The 20,668-nt window shown below is 38.7% G+C and overlaps 1 protein-coding gene across 2 annotated transcripts in view; it reads left to right on the top strand.

Moving 5' to 3' along the window:
• AFF4 (ALF transcription elongation factor 4) overlaps nucleotides 1–20,668 on the top strand; it is an 86,568-nt gene that overhangs the window by 29,665 nt on the left and 36,235 nt on the right. For both annotated transcript variants that reach the window (XM_079771068.1, XM_079771069.1), the window contains one exon: nucleotides 2,771–2,857. In XM_079771068.1, coding sequence (XP_079627194.1) covers nucleotides 2,771–2,857 — 87 coding nt within the window. The remainder of the gene's footprint in view (nucleotides 1–2,770; nucleotides 2,858–20,668) is intronic.

The raw sequence follows: 20,668 nt of genomic DNA, 5'->3' as shown, positions 1-20,668 counted from the left end.
ATCTGGGTCTCCATTTGGATTTCTCCCTGCTTCTTCAGACTCAACATGTCTAAATTTATCAGGTTTCCTTGCATTAATAGTACCACCATTCTCCCATTCTTATAAGTGTAGCATCCTAATTACCTCTCATTTCTTTCTCTCATGTTCTATTTAGTCACAAACTACATATAGACTTTGAAAATTCCTTGAAAATATTCATTTCCTTTATTTCCATTTCTGCTACCTTGAGCTTCAATAATTGCAATGTACAGTTCTCACTCTGCCTTTCTGCCTTCAGTCTCCCTGCTCATCTGCTACCAGGTTCTTTGCCTCAATCCTTTTACCTTCATAAATTAATATGCTTCCTAGAAATTTTCAGTGGCTCTCTAAGGCCCATACAAAGAATAGTGCCCAAATTTAACATTCCAGATTTTCCATAGGCCAGTCCTAACCTCTCCCACTACAGATTAACCAGACTGGTTTCCCTAAGCCAGTGGTCGGCAAACCGCGGCTCGCAAGCCACATGCGGCTCTTTGGCCCCTTGAGTGTGGCTCTTCCACAAAATACCACGGCCTGGGCGAGTCTATTTTGAAGAAGTGGCGTTAGAAGAAGTTTAAGTTTAAAAAATTTGGCTCTCAAAAGAAATTTCAATCGTTGTACTGTTGATATTTGGCTCTGTTGACTAATGAGTTTGCCGACCACTGCCCTAAGCCATACATGTTCTCTTTCTTTTACCTTTTTTAAAGAAAACTTTCATGGAATGTGTCTCTCCTTCCTCTTAAGTTATATATAGATTCTATTTTTTATTAGAATCCTAATGAACTTCTCTCCCCCCTTTATCATACCAACAGAGACCACAGTGATAAGCTTTTTCCTTTGATTTTCATATAGCATTCATTTTTCAGTTGCATGTATATAAAAAAATCTAAGGGAGCATATATCTTTTCCCCAAATCCTTAAAAATATATGGCATTCTAATACCTAGAAGAAATCTTAGATTTTTAAATATTTAATTATTCCTTTCATATTCATTGACTATTTATTTTGCATTTTATATATATAGGGTGGCATATGGCCTTGGGTGTAATAAGTGCTCAATCATTTGATGATGGATTTTCTTTTGAGGGTATTTTGGTATTTGAGGTGTAAAATGCCAACACTGAAAACCTGGGGTATATGATTTTCTGTTTACTTTCCCCTTCCCTATATGCAGTGGGCAAGGAACTTCAGGTCTGAATTCCCTTCATGTTTTCTTGATATTTGTAGTCATACTGTTTCTAGGAACAAACTTAAAGGAAAATAATGTAATGTAAAAGCAGTATGTGTTTACTATAAAAAAAAAAGGGATTTATTAATTCAAGTCTTACTAATTGAACACCTACTGTGTATCAAACACTGGGGATACAGTGGTGATGATAATGATACTGTTGCATCCTTTGAGCTGACATTCTAGAGCAGGATATAAGAAATCACTTATTTCAGTAAGTGAAATGCCATTAAAAAATAAAGCATTGTAAGAAGGTGAAGAGCAGTTACAGTGCAGGTAGTGATTCTAGAGGTTCAAGTAGTAAAGACTGTATCAAATTCCCTTGTCTTTTGTCATTTCTGTCATTCTGTTGCCCAAAGGTAGCTATTGTTAACTATCTTCCAGAGATTTTTTTTTTCATATATAAACATTTACTAGGGCATAGACTGTGATTTGTGTTTGTCACTTAGTAATATACTGTGGACATCATTTCATGTCACTATTTAAATTTCTCATTTTACTGTCTGCTTGGTGTTCCATCGTATGGATGTCTGGTAATTTATTTAATTATTCCTGTGTTATTGGACATTTAGGTTGCTTCCATTATTTTAGTGTGAGCTGCTTGAACATGTATCTTTACATAACTATGTTGGTATAAGCTATAAGGTAAATTCTTAAAGCTTATACCACCTTTATTATATTTTCTCTGTATAATGGTTTACTTTGAGCTAAATGCCAGAATAAAACACTCCCTCCTTATTCCATGCCCAATACCTCTCTCTCCCCTGGTTCCCTAACATTCACATTGTGATCTTATCCAAACCTCCACTTGGACATACTTGGCATATGATTAGACAGCAGGTATTGAATAAAATCAGACTTATGGCCTTGCTTGTTTGTCTTCTTGCTCATGTGCTTTTGATATCTCTTTTCTGATTTTTCCTGACCAATATTTCCTATCAGTGAATAGCCTCTGTGGCCAGACGTCCTAGGATGAAATTCTGTGTTCATTACTTACTAAATGTGTGATCTTGAATAAATAACTTAATCTCTGTGCTTCAATTTCATCCTACATAGACTTAGGATAATAATGGTATCTACCTCATAATGTGATTGTGAGCACTATATGAGTAATAGACATGTGAAACACTTAGCATAATGTCTGGCTCATTACAGGTACACAATGTTAGCTACTTTTATTATTATTATCCCTCTCCTTCCACTCCCACAGCAACCTCTTCCTCAGTAGCATTTTACTATGTGCCTTGTATTTGACTACCGGACTAATTTCTGTAACTATTCACAAGGTTATATCATCCTAACTCCAAGCTCTTTGACGCCAGAGAGTGTATATTATTTATTTTCCTATTACCTACCCGATAGTGCCTTGCACACAGTTGTGCTTAATTAATATTTATTGATTAAATATGTATACCTTTGGAGGAACAATCATGAAACCAGCATTTATAATACAAATCTGGTTTTTAGCTGTGTAATTTTTATCCTTGACCTGGTTGAAAACAAACTGTAATAATTACATTTCAGGAGATGACGCATTCATGGCCTCCCCCTCTAACGGCTATTCATACACCATGCAAAACAGAACCTTCCAAATTTCCTTTTCCAACTAAGGTAAGTAAATAAAATGTATCTTTGATACTGTAAGAAAACTCTTAATGGCTTGACTAAAATCATATGAATTCAAAATTGTCTTGCCATTCCCATTCTAGTGGGAGTCAGACAATAAACGAGAATAAACAGATAAGTTCAGCTAGTGATAACTGCTATGAAAAATAAAACCAGATAGTAGAATCAAGAGTGATTTAAATTTAGAGGTACTTGAAAAGCTTTGAAGGCAATATGAGGAAGAGACTTTTAAGTTTGTTGGCAAACTCCTTTGGTATTCTAGGCTACAGGGGGTAAGGTCTTCTTAAACTATTGTCTGAGAAACTCCTTTCCATACGACATAGAAACCATGTTTATGTTGTATGAAAAAAGGTTCCTCAGACAAAAATCCCAAGCTCAACTAAGATCAGCAGAATTTTTTTAACATTAACTTATACAAATTATACAAGAATACATTCTCCTAGTATAGTTTGATTAGGACTTCTAATAATAGCCTTCCTCAGTTCTGCCTCCTCCATCTCATACGAGCTCCTTTCATACATACCTTTGTAATACTTTTCATATGCATTTATATGCATATTATGTAATCATATTACATATAAGCATTTTCTCATTATTTCTTTACAGAGTTATTGCTTTGTATTTTTAATCACTCAGAAATAGGTCTTTTCCTTGTTGTTATACATATGTATTATCTATAGATAATATGTTACATATAGAGGTATTTCACTTTTTAAAAATGCATCCATAGTATAATGTATCTTATTATTTAGCTATTTCCCTTTGTTGTTTAAGTTGTTGGCAAGTTTTCAAAGTATATGCTTAATATATACTCTCAAATTCCCTCTGAAGTGATTGTATCAGTCAGTACTCCCACTTGTGTTCCCTATTTTTCCTCATAGGCACACTCCCATTTGTTATTTTAACCACCAATCTTTTGGGTGAAAAATGGCATTCCATTTCCTAGATTGCTCGTGAAGTTCATCTTTATAAATTTGTCATCCATTTGATTTCTATATAGATGAATTTGCCCACATCCTCTTCCCTTAGGGTTGCATCTTTCACCTATGAATTTTAGGAGTATTTTTTTAATGTTTTTTGTTTGTTTGTTTGTTTGAATTATGGAATCTAATGTTTCCTTTTACTACATGTTGCAGATATATTTCCCAGAGCCCTTTTAAGTTTTATGGTCTAGAAGTTTTAATTTTGATGAATAAATACCAATATATCTTTCTCTTTCTTATAGCTTTTGCTTTTTAATGTCTTTTTAAAGAACACTATTCATTTCCTATAATTATAAATATAACCTCTTATTTTTCTTTTAATGCGATTGCAATTTGTTTTCTATGTTTTTATTTAGCCCAGTTTATTTTTGTGAATGATGTTACGTAGAGATATAACTTTCTGCCCATACCAGTATATGCGCCGTACCACTCTTACTTTTTTTAAAATCTTCACTCAAGGATATTTTTTCCATTGATTTCTAGAGAGAGTGTAAGGGAGGTAAGAGAGGGAGAGAGAGAGAGAGACATTGATGTGAGAGAGACACAAAGATTGGTTTCTTCCCACACATGCCCCTCCTGGGGCTAGGGAATCTTGACCGGGAATCCAACCCACAATCCTTCGGTCTGAGGGCTGACATTCTAACCACTGAGCAGACCCGGCACTCTTTTTTGTTGTTGTTAATTCTCACCTGAGGATATTTTTCCATTGATCTTTTAGAGAGAGTGGGAGAGGGAAAGACTGGAGAGAAACATCAATGTGAGAGAAACACATCGATTGGTTGCCTCCTGCACGTGCCCGGGCCAGGGCCCAGGCCAGGGAGGAGCCTGCAACCGTGGTATGTGCCCTGGACTGTAATTGAACCTGGGACTCTTTGGTCTGCAGGCCGCTGCTCTATCCACTGAGCCAAACTGGCTAGGGTCAGGGCACTCTTTTTCCTTTTTTTTAAAAAGAAAGTTGTGTGTGTGTGTGTGTGTGTGTGTGTGTGTGTGTGTGTGTGTGTGTATACTTTCCGGCGTATAAGACGACTGGGCGTATAAGATTTTCCTGGGTTAAAAAGTCGTTTTATACGCCAGAAAATACGGTATATTGGACTATATTGATGGGATTAGATATATTGGACTACCGTATTTTCCGGCATATAAGACGACTTTTTAACCCAAGAAAATCTTATATGCCCAGTTGTCTTATACGCTGGAAAATACGATATATATATATATGTATATATATATGTATATACATATATATATATATAGAGAGAGAGAGAGAGAGATAGAGAAACATATATATATATATATGAAATTGAAGCGCACACACACACACACACACTAGTGGCCCAGTGCACGAAATTCGTGTGTGTGGGGGGGGCTGTTCCCCCAGCCCAGCCCGCACCCTCTCCAATCGTGGACCCCTTGGGGGATGTCCGACTGCTGGCAGTCGGACATCCCTCTCACAATCTAGGACCGCTGGCTCCTAACTGCTCACCTGCCTGCCCGATCGCACCTAACCTCTCTGCCTGCCTGCCTGATCTCCCCTAACTGCCTCTGCCTGCCTGCCTGCCCCTAACTGCCCTCCCCCGCTGGCCTGATCTCTCCCCCAACTGCTCTCCCCTGCTGGCCTGATCTCACCCCCAACTGCCTCTGCCTGCTTGATCACCCCTAACTGCCCTTCCCTGCCAGCCTGATCTTTCCCCCAACAGCTCTCCCCTGCTGGCCTGATCTCGCCCCCAACTGCCCTCCCCTGCTGGCCTGATCTCACCCCCAGCGGCCCTCCCCTGCTGGCCTGATCACCCCTAACTGCCTCTGTCTCGGCCCCCACCACCATGGCTTTGTCTGGAAGGAAGTCAGACATCCGGAAGATGGCCGGTCAACCTGGTCTAATTAGCATATTACTCTTTTATTAGTATAGATAAATTATATAGGATAGGATTGCTTAAATGGTGTGGGGGGGAGCCTTTTTCAGCAAGAGGAGATGCTCTTGGCAGACAAAAATACATAATCCCTATATCTGGACTGATAGCCAGCCGTATGCACTATACTGCCAAACTGGTCATTAAAAAATTGAACCGCTTTCTTACACCTTACACCAAAGAGCGGTTGCTCTTAAAATTCCTCCTCAGTCCCCACTTTAGGTTCTGCCTTTGCCATTTACCCAGTTAGGTTCTGATTGGTCAGTTTCTATGCCAGTCAGTGTCAAAAGCTCTGCCTCCTATGCAGCCATTGGCTCCTCACAGTTCACCCAGATTTGGTTCTGATTGGTCAGTTTCTATGCCAGTCAGCTTCTCCGGGCCTGATCAGCAGCCCCCTCGAAGGCCCGGAGAGAAAGAGAGGCGCGGCTGCTGGCGAAGCCTGGAGAGAAAGAGGCAAGGGCTGATCAACAGCTGCCACAGAGGCTGTGGATCAGACCCTGCCTCTCTCTCCCCAGGCCTCTCTCCGGGCCTAATCTGCAGCCACCTCAGCAGTCATTGCTGGGTCATTAGCCGTGGCAACCCAGCACTGACTATAGGACTGACTTCCGGTGTTTGGTCGAGCCTTCGGTCATACGGACCCTGGTTTTTATATATTAGAATACTAATTGATTGGTTTCAGAGTTAAAAGGAGAGGGAGAGAGAGATAGAAACATCAATGATGAGAGAGAATCATTGATTGCTGCCTTTTGCACGCCCCTCACCAGGGACTGAGCCTGCAACCCGGCCATGTGCCCTTGACTGGAATTGAACCCAGGACCCTTCAGTCCATAGACTGATGCTCTCTCAACTGAGTAAGACTGGCTAAGGCCAGTCTTTTACTTTTTAAATCAACTTTTACATAAAAATCTGCACATGTATTTAATACACAGTTTGAGTTTTGATAGGTGTATGCACCTTTGTAACCACCACCCTAATCAAGAATTAGCCTAGCTTGTGTGACTCAGTGGTTGAACATAGACTTATGAACCAGGAGGTCCCGATTTGATTCTGGTTGGGGCACATGCCTGGGTTTTGGGCTCCATCCTCAGTGGGGCCTTCCAGGTGGCAACCAATCGATGGTTCTCTCTCATCACTGAAGTTTTATCTCCTTCTCTTTCTCTTCCTTCATCTCTGAAATTGATAAAAGTATATTTAAGAAAAATAATTAGAACATTTCCATCACCCCCAAAGTTCCCTCATGTTCCTTTGCAGTCCACCTCACTCCTATAACTGGCCCCACACAATTGATGATTTGTTTAATGTAATTATAGATAAGTTTTGCCGTTTCTAGAATTTCATATAAATGGAATCCATTCATTGTTTACTTCTTTTGTATATAGGGTTACTTTTGTTCAGCATATACTTTTGGAATGCTTCCATGTTCTTGAATATATCAGTGATTTGTTCCTTTTTATTTTTGACTTCCTTTTTATTTCTGTTGTATGAAAATACTAAAACTTATCCATTCACTTCTTGGTAAACAATTGAATATTTTCCAGATTTGGGCTATTAAGAATTAAGTATACTAGTAAACATTCATTTACAGATCTTTGTATGGATAAATACTGGGTCATATGTTGATTGCATGTTAAATTAATACTAAACTGAAAACTATTTTCAAAAGTGATTGTATCACACTCCTATTTTCCCCCACATCCATCCCCAGCAGTGTATGGTAGTTTTTGTTCTCCATCGTTGCCTACATTTGGTATTGTCAGTCTGTTTAGTTTTAACCATTTTACTAGACATGTAGAGATATCTCATTTTTGTTTTAATTTGTATTACCCTGATGACGAATGGTGTTGAACTTGTTTTCATGAGTGAATTAACCTTTTTTTTTTTTTTTTGAAGTGTCAGTTAAATCATTTGTCTTTTATGTGTGTGGTAGTGGTGGTGGCAGGGTTGGAGGTGTTTGTAGTTTTTTTTCTTCTTATAATGTCTTTGGTTTTGGTATCATGGTAGTACTGGCTTCCCAAAAGGAGCAAGAAAGTACTCCCTTATCTTTAAATAGATTTTGGAATTTTATTAATTCTTCCTTGAATGTTTAATATCGTTTAACAGTTGACACTATCTAGACCTGGAGAGTTCTTTATTGGAAGTTTGTAAATTACAAATTCAATTTTTTTATTAGATATAAAACTATTCAGATTTTTTTCCTTATGTGAGTTTTGGTAATTTTATTTTATCTAAGTAGTCAAATTTATTGGCATAGATTTATTTGTAACTAGGGGCCCACTGCACGAATTCGTGCACCTTGAAAGGAACTGTGGGCCGTGAGGCTGTGGTGGGCACAGGGGTGGGTCTCAGCTCATATTCCACACCCCTGTCCGTCGCCTCCCGCAGCAGCCCTGCTCCCGCTGCCGCCGCTCCCACACGCTGATGGCGCTGCCCCGCTTGTACCCGCTGACGGCGCAGAGCGATAGGGGTCAGGACCAACAGCGGGTGCAAGCGGGGCCGGTGCCCTCAGCGGGTGCGAGCGGCAGCTGCTGCCCCTCAGGAGCAGGGGGAAGTGGAGAAGCCCTCAGGGGCGATTGGAATGGCAGCTGCTGCTTGCACCCACTGACAGCGCCAAGTGATCGGGACCAGCGCCAGGCGCTGGCAGTGGGTGTGAGCAGCGGCTCTGGCGCCAGCTGCGGGTGCAAGCAGGGCAGGCACCGTCAGCAGGTGCAAGCGCCAGGTGGGACTGCGGTGCGTGGGAGCAAAGAATTTTCAGTAACCACTAGAGGTTTGCCTTGATAATAGCAACTGGCGCCCCACCTTGGTCTGGTGCACCCGCCCACCTGCTCCACCATCCCCCCATGGCCAATGCCCGCCATATTCCGTGCATGCCCCCTAGTGGTCAGCGCATGTCATAGCCACTGGTTGTTCGGTTGTTCTGCCATTCGGTCTATTTGCATATTAGGGTTTTATATATATAGATAGATGTGTACTTATTCTTTAAGTGTCTATAGGATCTGTAGTGAAGTCCCTTTCCCCCCTGATATTAGTGATTTGTATTTTCTCTCTTTCTGTTTTCTTTGATCATTCTAGCTAGAGGTTTATCAGTTTTATCAATCATTTCCAAGAATCATCTTAGATTCTCTCAGTTTTCTATTTCTTTCATTTTGCTTTTATGGTGATTCTTCCTACTTATAATGGGTTTTATTTGCTTTTCTTTTAACTTTTTTTTTTTTTAAAGAGGACTTTTTTTTGTAAATCACAGAGGTAAAAAAAGTAATTTCTAGAAGAAATGGGCTTAGAAAATTAGTTATAGAGGTAAAAGTAGGGCGCTTGGCACTTGGGGGAGAGGAAGCTAATGGTAACATGCCCATGGGGTGAAGGAAGGGGATAAGAGAGCTCACTGGGTCCTCCTCCTAAAGGTTAATAGACTATTCAGCAGTTTTCCAGGTGTGTCCTTACAGGGTTGTGGTCTCCACTGATTGGTTGGCTGCCACCAGGTCACGAGGTAATTAATTATTCAAAGTAGCTGGTCCTAACGTCAGCAGTGGCTGGTTTTGTTGCTATCTGGGCCTGGAGCTAAAATACAATAGTGATGAAACCATCTGAGTCACTCTAAGAACAATCCAAGTAGAGACACCATTATGTTATGTGCAGAGCGACAGGAACTGGTGGGGTCAGACCAAACCTGGGTTCAGCAACCTTGGTACTTGAGTTCTGACTAGGAAAGAATTCAGAGCCAAGACCCAAACTGTAAGAGAACATTTATTTGGTAAATTGCAGAGGTAGAAGATGTAATTTCTAGAAGAAATGGGCTTAGGAGACGAATTATGGAAGTAAAGGCAGGGCCCTTGGAGTTTGAGAGTGAGGAAGGTAATGGTAACATGCCTGGGGGGGGCGGGGGAAGGGCATGCTCCTGGAGGGAGAGCCACTTCTAACTTCTTAAGGTGGAAACTTAGATCATAAATTGTAAACATTTCTTGTTTTAAGTACTTAAAACTACCAATTTTCCTTTAAGCCCTGCTTTAGTTATATCTCACAAATTATGATATATTATGTTTTAATTATTCAGTGCAGAATATTTCCTATGTGACTTTTCTGATCCATGGGTTATTCAGAAATATGTGGTTTTATTTTCAAATACTTAAGGATTTTCCAGATATCATTTTGTTCATTGATTTCTAATTTATTTACATTCTTTTCAGACAATATATGCTGTATAATTTCAGTCCTTTTAAATTTAAATGTTTATGGCCTAGTATATGATCTCTCTTGGTGACTGTTCCATGTGCACTAGATACAATATGGTTATATATATATCAGTTAGATAAAGTTGGTTGCGAGTAAAGTAATCTATATTTACTGTCTACTCTTTCAATTACTGAAAGGAGAGTGTTGACATCTTCATCTGTATTTGCTGATCTGTTTCCTCTTTCCGTTTTGTCTGTTTTTAGTTCGTGTATTTTGCAGCTTTGTCAATTAGTACATAACATTTAGAATTGCAGTGTCTTTCTGATGAATTGATCCCTTTTTTACATTATGAGATGTCCCTCTTTATATCTGTTATTAATGCTTGTTCCAAAGTCAACTTTGATATTCATATACTTAGATACTACAGCTTTCTTTTATTCTATCTCTTGTGTTATTAAATAGCTATGCCTCTTTTAATTTGTAAAATTACAGCTTGAGTTTATTAGAAGATTTTGAATATAAGTTCATAATTATAGTTAATACCTACTTTTTCTTTTTTTGAGGATAACAGTTTTATTGAGATGTAATATACATGCTTTTAATATATATCCATTCTATATAATAAAAGGTTAACCCTTTGTACTCGCTTGCTTTTTTCTCGATTCCTTTATTCTACTCGGGATTTAATTTTTTAAATACCCCAGATTTTACAAAGAGTGGCAGTAGAATAAAAAACTGGAGTTTCTTTTCATACAAACTTATTTATTTGGACTTTTTTATATTTCAAATTATTGATACATTCAAAGAGTATAAAAAGAGCTGCTACCGATGCTAACCGTGTCGAGTCACACTCGACAACTGAGTGCAAAAGGTTAATATGTAAATCAACCAAACGGCAGAACAACCAGTCATTATGAAGCACACTGACCACTAGGGGGCAGATGCTCAACGCAGGTGCTGCCCCCTGGTAGTCAGTGTACTCACACAGCGGGAGCACTGCTCAGCCAGAAGCCAGGCTCACTGCTGGCGAGCACAGTGGCGGTGGTGGGAGCCTCTCCCGCCTCCACAGCAGTGCTAAGGATGTGTTTGACTGACGGACATCCCCCAAGGCTCCTGGACTGCGAGAGGGCGCAGGACTGGATGAGGGACCCCTTCCCGCCCCCCCCCCCCCCAGTGCATGAATTTCATGCACCGGGCCTCTAGTTTAAACATATTTTTATTGATTTCAGAGAGGAAGGGAGAGGGGGAGATAGAAACATCAATGATGAGAATCATTGATCGCCTGCCTCCTGCACACCCCCTACTGGGGATCAAGCCTGCAATCTGGGCATGTGCCCTAACCAGGAATCAAAAAGTGACCTTCTGGTTCATAGGTTGATGCTCAACCACTGAGCCACTGCAGCGGGGCAGTTCATCCATTTAAAATGTACTATTCACTGGTTTTTAGTATATTCAGAGTTGTGTAACCATCAAGACAATTATTTCAGAACATTTTCATCACCCCAAAAAGAAACACTGCTAAAGGGAGTTAGCAGTTACCCTTCTATATCCTCCAACCATTCCTCACCCCACCCCCCCCGCCACCCCCGCAACCCTATGCAGCCACTAGTCTTAAATTATAGTTCTATAGATTCATCTATTTTGGGTATTTTATGTAAATGAAATTATATAATATATAGTCTTGTGACTGGATCTTTCACTTAGCATGATGTTTTCAAGGTTTATGTATGTTATAGCATGAATCAGTACTTCATTCTTTTAATGGCTGAATATATTTTATTGTATGGATATATCATATTTTGTTTAACTGTTCAGTTGATTGACATTTGGGTTATTTTCAGTTTTTTGCTATTAAGGCAAATGCTGCTGTAAATATTTGTGTAGACATATGTTTTTAATTCCCTTGTTTATATACCCAGGAGTGGAAATGCTAGGTCATATGGTAACTCTGTGTTTAATATATGAGGAACCGTCTGATAATTTTCAAAGTGGCTGGTCCATTTTACATAACCCACCAGCAGTTGATGAGAGTTTGAATTTCTCCACATCCTGGCTAGCTAGCTTGTTACTACCTTTCTTTTTGATTATAGCTATTTTAGTAGGTGTGACTTGGTATGTCACTGTGGTTTTGATATTTATTTATCTAATGGTTAATGATGCTGAGAATCTTTTCATGGCCTTATTGCCCTTTGTATATCTTATTTGGAGATGTATCTATTCAGATATTTTGCTGATTTTTAAATTGGGTTGTCTTTTTATTGTTAAGTTGTAGGAGTTCTTTATATACGTATTTATTTATTTAATTTTTTTCTTTATATATTTTAGAGTGCAGTCCCTTATCATACATATGATTTGCAAAATTTTTCTCCCATGCTTTGGGATATTTTTACTTTCTTATCTTTTCTTTTTCTTTTTTTTTTTTACTTTCTTGATGGTATTCTTTAAAGCACAAAATTTTTTAATTTTGATGAAGTCCAGTTTATCAATATTTTGTTTGTGTTTTTGGTGTCAGAGCTAAGAAACCATTGTATGATCCAAGGTAACAAGTATTTACACCTATTTTCTTCTAAGAGTTTTATAGTTTTAAATCTTACATTTAGGTCTTTGATCCATTTTGAGTTAATTTTTGTGTTTAGTGTCAGGGGTCCAACTTCATTCTTTTACATGGGCCCGTCCAGTTGTCTCCACCATTTGTTGAAAAGACTATTCTTTCCCCATTGAATTACCTTGACACCCTTGTGGATAATCAGTTGGCCATAATATAAGTGTGTTTTTGTTTCATTGATCTGTTTGTCTATCTTTATGCCTATACTATTGCCTTGATTACTACATCTTTGTAGTAAGTTTGAAATCAGAAAATGTGAGCCTTCCAGAACTGTTTTGTGTGATCGCTCTAGGGTTTACCATATCACAATTACTTTTAATGGAGTACCCTAGGCTGCATTACCCACAATTACTTTTCAATAATGCGTCATTTCACATATAGCTTAATGCCTTACAACAGTATAACTTCAATTTCCTCCTTTTATTACCTGTGCTTTTATCATACATGCTACTTAATTATATGTCATAAACCTCACAATACATTATTTCCTATATTTAAAAAATATTTTTATTTTCCTTTTTTATTTTTCAATTGTAGTTTATATTCAATATTATTTTATAGTTTTAGATGTACAACATAGTGGTTAGACAATCATACACTTTACAAAGTGATCCCCGATATTTCATATGCCCATCTACAGTTAATACAGTATTATTGATTGTATTCCCTATGCTGTAATTTACATCCCCATGACTATTTTGTAACTACCATATTGTACTTCAGTGTCTTTCAATGTATTTGTCTTCCAATGTCTGACTTATTTCACTTAGCATAATGCCCTCTGGGTCCATCCATGTTCTCACAAATGGTAAGATTTCATTCTTTCTTATGCCCGAGTAATATTCCATTGATATATGTACCACAGCTTTTATATCCACTTATCTATTCATGGGCACTTGGGTTGCTTTCATATCTTGGCTGTAAATAAAACTGTAGTGAACATAGGGCTACATATATTCTTTCCAGTTAGTGTTTTGGTTTCTTCAGATATATACCCAGAAGTGGAATTGCTGGGTCATAAAACAGTACCATTTAAAAAATTTTTAGGAACCTCCATACTGTTTTTCATAGTGGCTGTATGAATCTGCATTCCCACCAAAAGTGCATGAGGGTTCCCTTTTCTCCACATTCTTACCAACACCTGTTCTTTGTTGAATTATTGATTCCTGGTCGGGGCTCATGCCCAGGTTCTGGCTTGATCCCCAGTAGGAGGCATGCAAGAGGCAGCTGATAGATGATTCTCTGTCATGGATGTTTCTATGTATCCCTCTCCTTCCTCTCTCTTGAAAATCAATAAAAACTTATTTTTTAAAAAAGAAGGAATTTTGGAGTTTGTTGAATGTTTTGTTGAATCTATTGATGTAAAAGGATTTTCCCATTTAAAAAAATATATTTTTTTATTAATTTCAGAGGGGAAGGAAGAGGGAGAGAGAGAGAGAAACATTAATGATGAGAGAGAATCATTGATTGGCTGCCTCTTGCACGCTCCCCACTGGGGATCGAGCCCACAACTTGGGCATGTGCCCTTCACCGGAATCGAATCTGGGACCCTTTAGTCCTCAGGTCGACGCTCAATCCATTGAGCCAAACCAGCTAGGGGAGGATTTTCCCATTTTTGATCTGTAACATGTGAGCTACCTCAGTTTATTTAAAAATTTTAAATCAATATTACATTTCTGGTTTAAAAACTTCACTCTGCCTTATGTAGTTTTAAATTTGATTTTCAAAAACTTTTTTTAAAAAGATTTTTTTTATCTGTATTCCTGAGGGATATTGGTCTGTAATTTGTTGTAGTTATATCTGTGCCTGGTTTTTGTAATTCTGACCTGATAGAGTGAGTTGGGACGTAACTTTCTCCTCAATTTTCTGGAAGGTTGCATAAAATTGATATTATTTCTTCCTTAAACATTTATTAAAATTCACCAGTGAAACCCTTTGGCTGTTGAGCTTTCTTTGTAGGACAGTTTTTAAGTAAAAATGACGTTTATTTGATAGATGTAGAGCTAGTCATGTAATCTACTTCTCCTTGAATGTGCTTTGGTAGTTTGTGTCTTTCAAGGAATTTGTCCATTTTATCTACTGATTGTCAAAGACATCAAATTTATTGGTGTAGGTTTTTATAATATTCCCTTATACTTTTTATATTTCTTATTCTGGTTACTTGTAATTTATTTCTTCTCTCTTTTTCCTCTGGCTAGGAATTTGTCAGTTTTATAGATCTTTAAAAACTTTTATTTTTTATCTCCATTGTTTTTCTCTTTTATTGCATTGATTTCCACTCTGATCTTGATCACCTTTTTTTTGTTTGTTTTCTTTTGGTTCAGTGTGCTCTATTAAAAAAAAATTCTTAAAGCAGAAACTAATGTCATTGATTTGAGCTCTTTCTCACTTTCTAATATACACTTTTCGTGTTATAATTTTCTTCCTAAATAATGTTTTATCTGCAACTCACAAAGTTTAGTATGTGTTGTGTTATTTCTGGCATGTGAGGTATTCCAAGAGTTTAGGTCTTCTCAATATGGAAAAGTTGATAGAATTGCTCACATTCATTTGCTCTTAGCTGTGGCATATTGCAATATTAAGTGTGGCTTGGTTAAGATTATTTACAAAGTATATTAACTGGTCTTAATTCGACAATCTTCACTAATGCACATGTGGCTTAAAAAATACCTACAGTGAAACTACTGAATGAAAATAACACTAAAATGCATTTTTGAGCAAACAAGAAAATGGCAGTGTTTTTTATTTTCTTTCTCCTACTATGAACTTTTTATCTGCCATGGTACAAAGCAGAAACAAGTATGCCATAAACAGACCTACATTATCAATAATAGTTTGAATATGCATTTATATCTTTAACCTGGCTTTTTGTTTATAATGTACTTGTAAAATTATGTAATGAAATTATGCAAGCATCACAATTTATACTCAGTGATATTCTGAGTTATGTGATAATTCAGTTCCATTCTTAATCATACATCAAAATTTAGTAACATTTTATTAAAACCTCTTTTGAGGTTGCCCTCAATGTTCTATACCTTTGTCTAAAAATTTGGTCTTTCTGCTTCTGTGAAAATGACTGAAATCATGTTCAGAGAGAAAACAGAACATACTAAAATGCATTTCTTTGTCAGGAAACTTACTGAAACAAGCTTAAAAAGCAGAGCTGAAGCTTCAGGACACATATATTGAAATAAATTATGCAGTGTACAGTTAGCTGTAATGGATGGCAATACAGGTGCTTATGGTAGTCTCTTTATGATTTTGTTAGATTCTTTTTCAGTTATAAAATATTTGAAGAGCCAGGTACTTTTTTGTGCACCACTCAAGGAAAAATAAAACAGAAAAATAGCCCGGCCAGCATGGCTTAGAGATTTAGCATCCACCTATGAACCAGGAGGTCACTGTTCATTGCTGATCTTGGCACATGCTCAGGTTGCAGGATTGATCTCCAGTAGGTGCCGTGTAAGTGGCAGCTGGTCAGTGATTTTCTCTCATCATTAATGTTTCTATCTCTCTCCCTCTCCCTTCCTCTCTGAAATCAATAGTGTGTGTGTGTGTGTGTGTGTGTGTGTGTGTGTGTGTATCAGAAAAACAAATCCTAAAATATAATTTCTTTTCCTTACTCCCCACTCCTGTCTCCTTTTTTCATGGAGAATCTATATGACACTCCTGAATATCTTTTAGAAGAGGAAGATGTTCACTGGTTATTTTTTACTCTAGTTATCTCACTTAAAAATGAGTTAAACCTCTCTCCCTCTCCCTCTCCCTCTCCCTCTCCCTCTCTCCTTCTCTCCCTCTCTTCCCCCACCCCTTCTACCCCCTTCTTTCTCCTCTTTCCCTCACATACAAGTCCCAAATATGCTAAATCTTTTCATAACTTTTAAAAATAATAATAAATTAAACCCTCCTGTCATTTCAGGGTAGAGATGATGTTTTAATAATGAATGTCATCCTATCTAATAAAAGAGTAATATGCAAATTGACCATCACCCCAACACACAAGATGGCTGCCCCCATGTGGACAAAGATGGATGCCACAAGATGGCCTGCAGGGGAGGGAAGTTGTGGGCAATCAGGCCAGCAGAGGAGGGCAGTTGGGGGAGACCAGGCCTGCAGGGGAGGGCAGTTGGGGGGGGACCAGGCCTGCAGGGGAGGACAATTGGGGGGGGGGGACCAGGCCTGCAGGGGAGGGCATTTGGGGTGGACCAGGCCTGCAGGGGAGGACAGTTAGGGGTGACCAGGCCTGCAGGGGAGGGCAGTTAGGTGCGACCTGGCTGGCAGGGGAGGGAAGTTAGGGGCAATCGGGCCGGCAGGGGAGCAGTTAGGCGTCAATCAGGCTGGCAGGGGAGTGGTTAAGGGGTGATCAGGCTGGCAGGCAGAAGCAGTTAGGGGCAATCAGGCAGGCAGGCCAGGATCGGGCTTAAACGGGCAGTTGGACATCCCTCAAGGAGTCCCAGATTGGAGAGGGTGCAGGCTGGGCTGAGGGACACACACACACACACACACCCGTGCATGAATTTTGTGCACCGGACCTCTAGTTATTATATATTTATATTGTTGACAAAAACTACGATGACTTTATATGTGCAAACTTTCAAGACTTGGAAATATAATTTTCTAATTTCAGTGGATTTTGAACCTATTTGCTAAAAATATTAAAATGGAATCTTTTTATTTTCTCTAAAAACATTTATATCAGTGAACATTGGTAATCTACTAGCTTAATTTCAATAGAAACTTTTGCATAATTAAGGTATAGGATTGAAATTTGCTATCATGTCTTAGTAAGTATAGCAATTATTTTATTTTACTTTTGCAATTCTTTTATTTGTGTAGCAGTGTCTTTGCAATATCCAATGAAGCCAAACATCAAAATAGGTCATTTAAAAATATGTTTATTAGAGTTATATTGATTAATAGGTTTATATAGGTTTCAAGTGTGGGTTTCTAAAATACATCATTGTATTGTGTGTTCACCACCCAAAGTCAGGTCTCCTTTCATCACCATTTATCCACCTTTTATCCTCTTCTACCTACCTACCTACCTCCACCCCCCACCCCCACATAAGCCACCGTTAGTGTTACACCTTTGAAGCACTATTTTGTGTATGTAAGAAAAGTATTATTGCCATTAATAAGTATAATTTTAATCTAAAATATTATTTCTTTTTTTCTGAGCCCTTTAAAATTTCAATATTTTGGTTATATATGTCAGAAAATTAGTAATAAATAAAATATACAGTTGATCCTTATATGAGGATTTTTTTCAATCTGCTTATTAAGTGGACCCATGTAGTTCAAACCCATGTTATTCAAGGATCAACTGTACATATTTTGGAGATAAAAATGAAAAATTTCTTAGTGATGGGGAGTGCATGATCAAAAAAGCTTGGTTGTAATCATCTGCTTGGACCACTGGAGTAATCTCCTAATATCTTTACTTCCATTCTAGTTTTTCCAAAGCTATTGTCCCCTTCTTAATAGCAAGACTGATCTTCACAGCATGCATTTGTCATTGTATAATTCTTCTGCTTATTAGAAAAATGCACACACACAAATCTTTAATATGATCTGTAAAATCTACAAGCTATATAATCCAGCTTCTCAGGTCTTGAGTCTCATTTCTCACCACTCTTCCTTGTGGACTAATACTGTGTTTGTATTTGCCCTTCCTTATACTTATCACAATTTCCAATTTACCTTTATTTTCATGAGTAGTTGCAAAGATAGTCATTGACATTATTCAGATGGGTGTTAAGCTCCATGAGGACAAGGCCCTTGTTTGTTTTTGCTTATCATTCTATTTTTCCAGTACTTAGATGTGAGTGAATGCCATGCCAAAGAGTTTGTGTTTCATCCGTTTAGAGCAGGGGTGGGGAGCATCCTGCCTGCAGGCCATATAAGGCCCACAAAATCATTTGATCTGGCCCTGCCAAGGCAATAAGGGTGAGTTAAGTAATTGTTTGACCAAATATAGCAGGCTGATTTTTAAGTTGATAATTTAGTATGTCCTGCAAGATGACGTTATACTAGTAAATATCCAAATGGCCCTTGGCAAAGAATAGATTCCTCACCCCTGAATTAGAGGCTCTATGAAAAATAGAAGAGCCTTGGCTGGGTAGCTCGGGTGGAACCTCATCCCGATGTGCCAGGGTTGCGAGTTCTATCCCTGGTCAGGGCATGTGCAGGAATCCACCAGTGAATACATGAATGGGTGGAGCAACAGGTTCTCCCTCCCTACCTTCTTTCCCCCCCCTCCCTCCCTCCCTCCCTCCCTCCTTCTCTCTGTCCCTCACATCAATTTTTTTGGGGGCGTCTTTTTAAAAATTTATTTATTTATTTATATTTTTAAAAATTTATTTATTGATTAAGGTATCACATATTTGTCCTCATCCCCCCATTCCCATCCCACACCCCTCCCCACACATGCCCCCACCCCCCTGTTGTCCTTAACCACTGGTTAGGCTCATATGCATGCACACAAGTCCTTTGGTTGATCTATTCCCTATATCCCACCCTTCCCTACCCTCCCTCTGAGGCCCAACAGTCTGATCCATTCCTCCTTGTTTCTGGGTCTGTTCTTGTTCATCAGTCTATGTTGTTCATCATTTCCCCTAGATGAGTGAGATCATGTGCTACTAGAAATACACTTATAAGAACCAAAAATGAGACAAGCAATAATGGTTATGCTTAAAGGCAAATGAATCAGTCTGTAGTGAGTTTCTTTCTGGGCTGACAGTTCTTTTGCGACCCAATTTCAATGTCAAACAGTTCCTTATGTGCACATGTCAGCAATGATATTTCAGTTCTGGATGGTGGAGAAATGGTGGTAATGCAGGTCCGACCCTCTCTGGTTTGGTCCTGGGCAACCTGCAGTGACGCACAGCTGCTGACTGCTAGTATGGCAAGGCGACGTCAGCGTCTTCCATCTCTGGACTGCTTCTTTTCTGTCTTCATGGCTGGAGTAGTCCTGTCGATTCCTCTCTGTTGCCGGAATCCACATGGTCTCGGAGTTGTTTTCTGAAAATATACAAACATATTCTTGACCAAAAGTTAATAAAGGAATATTTCCTATAAATTTGACTTGGGATCTTTTTTTCATTTTTTGCCCAAATGATTTTCCTCTGGCTTGTTTTGACACCATGTGTGTTTTTCATGGGTGTCTTGCTTTTAGCATTACAATTATTTTTCTAAAGTACAAATTTTCTAGCCCTTGCTGGTTTGGCTCAATGGATAGAGCGTTGGCCTAGAGACTGAAGGGTCCTGGGTTTGATTCTGGCCAAGGGCACATGCCCCCAGTAGGGGGCATATAGGAGGCAGCCGATCAATGATTCTCTCTCATCATTGATGTTTCTATCCCCCTCTCCCTTCCTCTCTGAAATCAATAAAAACATATTTAAAAAAATAAATAAATAAATAAAGTACAAATTTTCTAGATATAATTTACTTACAGGATATTTTTCCTTACATGATATTCTTCTACTATCCCCCCTTTTTTTGATTTAAATATTAGGAGGATTTTGAAAATTTTTTAATGTAATCTTGATAGCTTTTAAATTTTATTTTTTGCACTATAATATGACTGCTTTAGGTTCATTACCTGTTATGCAATTCTATCATGAGATGAACTACCGATAAAAATTTTAGTTAACACTTTAGGAACTGTTTTTTGTCCAGTACTATTAATTTTTCTAGAATGTTCGCTTGCTTCAATTAGCCAATTTAAATTTGCCTGAAAACTTGACTACTATTTCACTGTCAAATTTATTACTCTAACAACATTCTTATTTTACCCTGTAAATATTAGTGGGAAGGATTATTTGCCTTCTTGAGTAGGCCCTGAGCATTCCTGGTGGTAGGCTGGATTTAGATATCAACTCCCACTTCCCCTCACCATGGGTTCAAGTCAACTCAAACAATTCTTGTTGCAGTGAGAGGGCAGCTGCTGTCGGCCAAGTCTCTGTCTGTTACCCGAGTCCCGATTTGAGCTGGGCATGGGACGTTAAGCAGCCATTGGGGCAGGAGACTTCCTTCAGAAGGGGTGAGGGTTCAGGCCCCTGCTAAGTTAGGGGGTGAGGGTCTGTGCCCCACCTCTGTTGACCCCCAAGTTCTCTCCTGATGGCCCCTCTGC

Source organism: Cnephaeus nilssonii, assembly GCF_951640355.1.
Source record: "Cnephaeus nilssonii genome assembly, chromosome: 5".
NCBI classification, from domain to species: Eukaryota; Metazoa; Chordata; class Mammalia; order Chiroptera; family Vespertilionidae; genus Cnephaeus; species Cnephaeus nilssonii.
Note: the sequence above shows the minus strand (reverse complement) of the source record. Positions and strands in the feature narration are given on the sequence as shown.